The 9,682-nt window shown below is 38.9% G+C and overlaps 1 protein-coding gene across 9 annotated transcripts in view; it reads right to left on the bottom strand.

The window, feature by feature from the left end:
* Positions 1-9,682, bottom strand: part of TENM3 (teneurin transmembrane protein 3) — a 552,323-nt gene that overhangs the window by 192,339 nt on the left and 350,302 nt on the right. For all 9 annotated transcript variants that reach the window (XM_019521869.1, XM_019521871.1, XM_019521872.1 and 6 more), the window contains one exon: positions 8,000-8,238. In XM_019521869.1, coding sequence (XP_019377414.1) covers positions 8,000-8,238 — 239 coding nt within the window. The remainder of the gene's footprint in view (positions 1-7,999; positions 8,239-9,682) is intronic.

Raw genomic sequence — 9,682 nt, 5'->3', positions numbered from 1 at the left:
TTTTTTTTTTTTTTTTTTTTTTACTTTTTCATGGTTCAATTGGGATTCTAAAATCATTAGAAAATTCTCTTGTATGCTGATAAACTTCACCTCTGCCTCAGTGCTCCTGTGCACTCACCACACCCCCATATCAGGGAGACCTGAAGGAATTGGACTCCTTTTGTTCACAATTCCTAAAGCACTGGACACCAACAAGCCTTTTAAGGAACTCCAGAAGGTGATGTCATCTCTAAGACACCGAGGAAGGCAATATAGGGTATGGTGTACTTTCTTATGCCTCAGAGACGCTGACAGCTTTTGAAAACTCTACAGATGTGTTTGCTCAAGCATTTGTGAAAACTGTGGCTCTGGTCATTTGGTGTGCCAACAAAATGCTGACTTGCGCTTATGTTCTGGCTTTACTGACCTTGGAATGTTCACACAATCTCTCAAGTGTATTTTTAACAACACTTATAGCAGCAGGACTTTGGCCACCACCATCCTCCCAATTTGCAACTTGTAGTTCTGTCAGAGTTGAGGGTGTGGTTTTACTAATAGGTTTGGACAATGGATTTGTACAGGATACAACTACAAGTTCAGAAAGGGCTGATCCTGCCTCTGGCAGGATGGCAGAGCAGAAGATCTTTAGAGGTCTACAAAAGCCTTATTTATTGATAATGAGTACCATTGGTGGGTGCAAGACTGTTATGATGAGTGCCTTGGGACAGTGCACTTAAATCAGTGGTCTAGTAAGCTGTGTTATAACTTACTACAGTTTCTCAGAATCTTCATAGTAGAACACCAGAAAAAAGGGAAGGTGTTTTCAATGTGTTTCAAAAATAATGATGCACACAGGGTACTGTTACACCTCAACACCTCTGAAATACTGGGATAAAAAATAACATACAGAATGCAAACCTGGTGAGCTGTAAATATGTGCCATATGCTTGAGGGATAGACAGAAGACAGATTTCTGGCCCCATACAAGTGAATGTGTCTATCACTGAAATCAAAAGCTCCACTGGGAAGCAATGCAAGCATCTATGGACAGAATTTGGCCTCTACACTGCAAATATCAAGTTTACAATGTAGCTTTTAATAAGACTGGAATTACTGTACTTAATTTAGATCAAAGAAAAAAGGTCTTCATAACCACATAATGAAAGTAAGAGTGATTAATGATAGGTAGCCAAACTATATTTTCACTTCAGGCCTGTTAAGAGGTACTGTATTACAAATTCTATTTAAATGGAATTATTAATTAAGTTGTGTTTTCCTCATTGTTGGCAGCAATTGTGCTTTAAGAGCATCAGAATTATGATAACTTGGTGATGCAAGAAGACATGGAACATATGAATAAAATGAAATAAATTCCCAAATATTGCAGCTACATTTTTGTCACTGGTGTTATGACAGTGAGAATAAGGGAGGAAGTGTAACTACAGGAGATCAATTTTAAGATAGAGTTTGAAAAACAGCAGTGGCCAGTGAAAACAGAAAATCTAGTTCGGGCTTCAGTGACATAGGTAAAAAGAAGGCATGATTCACCTGATATAGGTGAATAGAAAGCACAAAACCAACCACATTATATGATTTCCAAGATTAAAAATACGTCCATTACCTCTAACATTTTCTGTCCCACTGAAATTTGGAAGTGTTTTGCCTAAATCCAAAAGGAACAGAAGTTGGCTGCTTGGGTGGATAATAGTCGTCACATTAAAAGCTGCATTGTTTGGAAGAACACAGACCAGAACCTCAGAAACAACACCATAGTGCCTGAAAGCCAACCAGTTAACCTATAGGTTTAATGATATCTCTTATTTCCCAAGGTTAATTGCAGCCATATACAATAGTTAATTTAGTTTAATATTTTTCCTCATCCTTAGTTTCAGGCTTTCTGTCCACCAGTGCCAGGTTTCACTGAAGCCTGAACTAGTTTTCTATCTTTATTTTCATTGGCCACGTACCTGCACTCCTTCCAACCCTACCTTAAAACCCACCTTCTCCAGTTATACCTTCTCCCTTATTCTTACTGACAATAACTTCACTCTTCTAAAAGTGCTGTTCTGTGTTTTGGGATTGTCTTGGAATTTTCAAGCTTTCCAGGACAAGGGATATTTTTCTGTTTGTTCAAGTATCATGGACATTTTCAGTGCAACATTAAGTATTTTGTGTTGATAATAAAAGAGAAGAATTCCTGGATTGACAGCATGAGAGAACAGATATAAACTCAGCAGTCATGGCATAACCACAGTTCTAGATAAGTGCGTTAAAATATGAAAAATAAAAATTATTTGGGGATATCAAACAAAATATCTATCATGACTTATTAAAAAATACTGTATTTCTATGCCTTTCGCTCTCCTCATATCATTTGCACTTTTCACTCTGATATCCAGATAAGTATGATCACCCCAAAAGTTTAAATTTCACTATATTTATTTAAAGTGAAATATTAACTACAACATGTTTCAGTTTGGGCCTAAAATTTATCTTTCTTCTCTGCACAGAATGGATTAATTTAATAGTTTATACGAGAAATAGTAGTGAAAAATGTTCTCGTGTATTGCCAGGCTTTTTGATTTGATAAAATGGCATTCCTATTACAAAGATATGTAAAAAAAATGACAAAATGCATTTTATGTTGCTATTGATATTTAAATATTTCTTTACCATGAAGTATGACTGTCTAGCATGTATTTTTCTTCTGACCCTTGGCTGAGGAGCTAAGGCTAATGCAATAATCAATTTCAAGGTACACAGAGGGTAAAATGTTCATAAAATGCAAATAGACCTAGAAGTATGACAGATTAGTGCTAAGAAGTCAGAACTGCAGAGAAGGTGGATTGAACAGGTCATATTCCACTCTATAGTCAAAGAATGTGTTATGCTAATATAAGCCTATTTAGCGGACACAGGACAACATTTATGACAACCACACTCAGTCTTCACCCTCTGTAAGCCTCCAGGCCCTGTTGATTAAGTTGAGCACTTAGCCTTGCACTGACTTATGAGATCTACTTGTCAGCCTGGCTCTAGCCCGGCAAATGTGGCATTTTTGTCATCCACAGACTCCACTGGAGACTGACTGAGGAATTAGTAGCATTAACACTAGAAACCACTTCCCAAAGTGATTCCGTTAAAAAGGAATGGTGCCAAACTCCCAAGCTCTGTCCACATTAACCTAATTAGATTAGGAGCCACTCAAAAAAGAAGAGACTTGCTGCTACTAGTTTCTCCTTTAATGTAAGTCAGGGATGTCAAACATACAGACCATGGGCCACATCTGGCCTGCAGAGCTGCTCTATCTGGCCCACTGGACTACAGGTAGGTCACTGAAAGTCGGGGGCAAGGGGCAGTGCCAGCAGAGGCAGCGGAGCATGCAGCGGTGGGAGCACAGTGTACATAGACAGAAGATCATATAGTTGCAGCAGAGAACACAGTGGCTGTGATGGCAGCAGAACACACAACATGGGGGTGACACCCATGGCAGTGGCTCTGTCTTATGCTGGAGCCAGAGCTGCCACTGAGGCACAGGGCAAGTAATAGTGGCAGGTTCACTTTAGCTCAGAGTGTGCGGCAGGGCCTGGAGCTGCTGTTGTGTGCTCTCCTGCTTCCACCGTGTGCTCTGCTGCCATCACATGCTCCACTGCTGTCGCTGCCCAGTGCTCTGCTGTCTTTGCCACCACTGCATGCTCCATTGCTGCCACTGCTGCTTCTTTGTGCTGCAGGTAGGATCCAGCCCATAAGGGACCCTGTAGTCCAAATCCAGTCTGGGGCACAAGGTAAGCTTGACATCCCTTGTAAAGGAGGTAGGACAGTGCTGTTTACCTTCAGATCCTGAATTCAAATCCTGATGCTAATCAGGGTCAACAGAGTTCAACGTGACTGAATTTTGGAATTTTAATTTTTGTTTCGAAAAAGCCTGTATTAAGCTGTAATTTCTTTAACGATGGATGGACAATGATTAGGGAATGCCACTATTAATGCAACCTGAACTTTGTCCCAGACCAGTACACAAAATGATACATAATTTGTTCTGCAGAATTTCTGCTTTCTTCATTTGCTATGCACATGATGGACAGGAATGGAGAAAAATACTGAAAGATGGGTGTGCTATGGGGAGCGATTCTTTCATGTTTAAAGAACTGTCCAGGAACCCTGCAGAGCTGGGTTCTACTCCTGCCTCCAAAATGTATTTCTGTGCAAAGTAGGACAAAACTAAATTAATGTGCAAGTGCAAAGAGGGCAAATTAATGTCCCATGGACAACCTTATATTTACTTCCATTTTTGTGGCTTCTTTAATATAGTTTCTCCCATTCTTTTAAAGAGGGGAAACATTTACATGTTTTGAAGCAAATTTTCAATTTTTGTGTGGGGCTAAGTTTTGTTCCCAAGTTTTCCCTTGATCTAATTATTTGTAACAAATAACTGAATCAAAGGCTGAAAGCAATGCCAACCAAACAATCTGTTTTTATATTCTTAACTCCCCTTCTCCCCATTCCCTCCTACCTGACCTGCAGGGATTAGTTCTTCAGGTCTCCCCATCTAAACTGGAAGTATTTGTTCTTTTAAACCCCTTTTACTACTTTTTAAATTGCACTCATAATTCCTCATTACATTTTCTACATTTCACATCTCCTTTGTCTACTGCCCTTTTCAGGTTGGTAGACTCTTATTCAATTTTTTTGGGGGATTCCCTTACATTAGCATCATCAGTGGAAAAATGTACCATATTATAACGACAAGAGTACATACATTATTTGTATGTTTTACAAGGTCGATTGAGAATATTTGACTTTGGAAAGGCAAATGGTGCATCAGGGTGCAAGATCTCCTTTATTTTGGATTGTAATATATTTTTCTATGCCTTGTGACCCTAAGATTGATCCTGGTGGTTCTGCTGGGGTTGCTATTCTATGACCAAGAAAGTCTGACCTCTCCTTCCCATCCATGTTGGCTACTTCTGCTCCCCTGCCCCCACCTCCTTTCAGTATCATTGTAACCAGCAGGAATTTTGCAGTCACACTGTCACAGACTGAGCTGACTCTGTATGACACCCCCTTGACAGGATAGTCTAATTGACTGATTGTTAACTGAGTACACAATTAGTTAGGGGCAGACATGTCTAGCAAGCTTTCTCCTTTGTCTCTTGTTTGCATAGGGGCAGCAGTCTCGGAAGCCACTTTCTCTAGGTTTCCAGTGCCTAAAAACCAATGGACACAGCACGTTTGTCACTCTTTTTGCCTGATAAGGAACTAAGTAGCTATATCCCTGTTGGCAGAGGTGGGGTCTGTAATTTCCTCCCTCCCTGCTGTCCATTTGCAACTGCAACAATCATAAACTGGACTCTGTCTGTGTCAGTAACGAAATGTAATTTTTTAACATGTATACTGGCATATTCTGCAGTAAGGATTGCAGCATTTCATTGCTTGTGGCAATGCCTCTCTGTGAAGCTAAAAACATGTCACAAACTGGCTTTACAGATGTGACATGCCACCTAGACTGCTGCAAGCCTCAGTGGACAAGCCAGAGTGGACATGCCTCACTACATTTGCGAGAGACAGGTCACACAATGCTGCACTCCTCACCAACTTTTTTATAAGCAGCTTCCCATTCAGATATTTTCTGTCACATTTCATGTTATGAAACTGTTAAATAAAATATATCCACATTATATTAGTAACTAGCACTGAATTATACTTGAATGGCCTATTAAATGAGGAGTATTTTTGATGTTACATCTTCAGAGATAGGAAAACCACATATGTGAATAAGTGTAATCCATTCATGGCTTTACGGACCCAGATCCTCTAGAGTGTGTCCCTGAGTGCTGGATTTTACATTTAGGTTGCTGAGTTAGCTGAAATATCTGTAATATCACCAGTAGGCAAAGAGCTCCCTATTGACTATGCATAGAATGAAGCTCCTGTGTGTTGTTTATTTCAGCAAGCATGTGATCTGGCTTGTGTCCATGAAATATAATACTGTTATACTTGTTTTTTGACAGAAGAATGTGAATAAATGATATGTAGAGTGAAAACTCTGTGGTTTTTTTTTTAGAAAGCTACATTCCTTTTCTTGGACACACAGAGACACACACATTAGACATGCTTATGTTTCTTAATGTGCCTTTGGGAGGAATAATCTGGTACAGCTACCTTTTTGTGTTCTCTCATACTTACATTTTACCTCCTCGGGGCTAGGAAAGTGCAGCACTCTGCTCAGAATCAAGCCCTCAGTATTTTATTTTCTATTACCAGTTTTCTCCAGTCTCACTCTATAGAAATCTCTCAGGCTTCACGTTGCCTAAAACCTAATGCTGCTGCTCTAGAATTTAATGGAGTTAAACAGTTTCAAGTGCATCCACTGTATTCAAATTATTCACAGTGATACATGGCTTCAACTTCTTTCTACCTAATAAATACAAATAGAAATCATATGTCTGAGTGGTATTTGTACTTATTTGTAATAAATAAATTCTGCATCTTGGCATTTTGACTCTTGCAGTTTTATAAAATTGGATTGTTTTAACTCTACTGTTTTAAAAATTCAGGGCCAAGGCCAAGGTCTGAATCACATCTTTGTATTAACAGACCAAAATATAGACACAATGGAGAAAAAACAGGGGAACAGACAGATTAGACTGGCATGTGTGAGATCTGGACTGGATTCTTGCTCTCTTGCTCTTCCAATTGACAAGGAGGCTAGAAAGGTTGCTGAGGGAGCTGTATTCTGACACAGGGGAAAGGAATTTCTTCCATTACTCACCAGCCCAATTTCTTGCATTGTTCACAGTGGCTTCAGCCCAATAAGAATTACTTCAAAGGCTTTATTCAGCTTATACTGTGCTTTGGACTGAAATTTAACAAGTCTACTTCAAGAAAGGCAATGAAGATTTAAGGATCGTAAGGCCTTCTGGACTTTATTATTAATTTACATTGTAAAAAGGAGAAAACTTCCCCTTTGCTATTTTCTCTCTTGGACACATGGATCTGAGAGCAACCAGAGTGGCTTCCAAAAATTGGACTCATACATTAATCATTCCACAATCATGGGGATTTAAACTTCAAATTCATGGAAGTGGTCACTTCTTTCAGTTCCACCTACTAATTTTTGTATTAACTTGATAAATTCATTTTCATCACAGGTATTGAAGGATCTCATAAAACCACTTCTGAGCTCAGAAGCATCAATATTCATAATGAGGGCCCAGGCATAAAAGTAGCAGAAAATACATTAAGAACCTGATCCATCTCCCATTGAAGAGAATGGCAATTTTCTTACTGATATATCAGTAGGAAAGACACTCTCTCATCATAATGGGAGACTAAATTATACATCAGTTAGTTGTCCAATAGTTTTGAAATCAAATAAATGCAATTTAAATGTTAAAAAAAAATCACAGAAATACAAGAGTGGGAATAGGATTTTAACAGACAAGTAAACAAGATAAAATAATTAAAAGTCCCAATAATTAAAAAAAAATGATGGGTTGCATTAATTCCCCTTCTCCTTCGCATGTATCATGTCTATTGCAACATAAAATAAATATGTTTGCACTGTAAAGCTGATAGTAACCTTTTGATCACTACATATAAATAAATATGTGATTTAATAACAACAATAAACATTCTTAAATGTGAAATAAATTGTATTTTATGGGGAAGGGAGAGAGAGAATATAAAATACATATGTTAGAAACGATGTTTGAATTACAGGCTTTTACTGCTTACATTTTATACATCTTAAAAGGGCAAGATGTCATGCTGTTAAATTATACCTCAATTTAAAGAAAAATATTTTAGCTGTTCTTCTGCTGCAAAATGCTTGCTAACCTCAGATTTTCTATTTCCTCTAAATAAGTTTTAATTAAAATGTGGTCATGGTTTATATTGTTATCAGAAACTGCTGATAAAAATACCACTTTATATCATACAGCTGGGCGTAGTCCATATATAACCATCAAATAGACGCTCAGATTTATGGGGACAATAATCATAAAAACCTGGAACTTACCTATAAAGTAGGATAGTAGTATTGCCAGGAGCACTGAGACTCCTACAGCACAGAGTGCAGTACATTTCCAACTACAGTACTTGGAAGATTTCTTGAATTTAAAAGCACTTCTTGATAGAGTGTTCCTAGGTAGTGGCCGAGTAGGAGGGGAATAAACAGAGCCGGATGCCATTGTGTAACCTGGTGTTGCAGTACTGAACAGTGGTGTGGTCCCTGTTCCTGTTTTGAATAGGAAATGCCTGTGGAAGAAAGAGAGAATATTAAAAGATTAAACGAACATTTGGAGTAAGCAATGATAACTATATCTCTCCTTACTACTGCTTCCTTGTTTTATTAGCATCTCACAACTTAGTCAAGCTACGAGTCATAAAAGCAACACATATGACAGCACTAAAGAAAACCAGAAGAATTTTCTCTGACAAATGTGGACATGCCTGTTTTGTTTTGTTTTTTTAGTCTGATGTTATAAACTACAGTGATACTAGGATAAAGTCAACATTATCCAATAGATGACATGCAGGTGTCACTTGAGTTTAAATACAGGGAAAATAGCACTCTCCCAAATATAAATTTTTGAGAACTTTTAGCAAAATTTGAGAGTTAAAAGTTATTGGTGAAGCCAAATGATTAGTTTCAAAAGCTTTAGATTCTCCTTCTGGAGAAAACTATCAACGTATGATCATAGACATAGAAGCTGGAAACACTTCTGGGGGTGCACTGGAAAAATATTGGATGCTGTGACAGAATGGCTAATACAGAATGGCTCATAAATCCAGATACCAAAAATATGGAATGATCAAAAATCTGGCACTTCCCCCCCACTGCTCTAGGACTGGCCGCCGCTCCTCCCCCTGCTCTCCTGGACGTGTAGTGGGAAGCTTCCACATGGCAGCTGCTGCTGCCATTCACCACTCCGCACCACCGTTCCATGTGCGGCCGCTGCTCTGGGACTGGCTGCCGCTACCCCGCATCCTTGCTCTGCAACTGGTCACTGCACCAGTTTAAAAAATCCAGCATTTTCAAATTTCTGGCAAGTGCTCAGTCCTGAGCATGCTGGATTTATGAGGTTATACTTCATAGCTCATCGGTTTCAGAGGTAAAAGTTTGAACCTGGCTCTTGACTTGTGTCTAAGGCACCCATACTTTACAGAACTGTGAATAATAGGTACCTAGTCTTTCAGTCCAAGAAGTCAAAAGGAGCCAGATACAATGCTCTTCACATTTCTCCATTGTATGCTATTCGCTTCAACTGCACTAGCACAGCGGGTTGCTGGGCTTAGGCAGACCTTTGATTACAAACATTTATTTTGCAAGTGCTAGAGATGAAAAGTAAAGAATCTTTAAGGTTTGCTCAGTAAGACAGTTACCATGTTAATGCTGACTATGGTTTGTGAAACTGAAATTTCTAGACAGCAGGTTTGCTAGAAGAGCATCTGCTGGTATAATTTATGTGAGCAGAGCAAAATTGGCAGAGCCCTCTAGAGGAGATATGATGTATGCTGCCAGAGGACTTTTTCTGCCTGCATAGCTCTACCACTTCCTTAAGCTTAACTGACAAAAGTACCCTTCTGTCAGTGTAGGGTTTTGCCAGCATAACTAATATTGGCTATGAGGTATGATTTTTTTCCGCTATTTCAGTAAAACCTTGGATTGCAGGCCTAGCCTACTTCTCCCGTGAGAAAA

This window comes from Gavialis gangeticus, unplaced genomic scaffold (genome assembly GCF_001723915.1).
Source record: "Gavialis gangeticus isolate Ggan-Ray unplaced genomic scaffold, GavGan_comp1, whole genome shotgun sequence".
NCBI classification, from domain to species: Eukaryota; Metazoa; Chordata; order Crocodylia; family Gavialidae; genus Gavialis; species Gavialis gangeticus.
The sequence above is the reverse complement of the archived record's forward strand: the minus strand, read 5'-3'. Positions and strand labels throughout refer to the sequence as shown.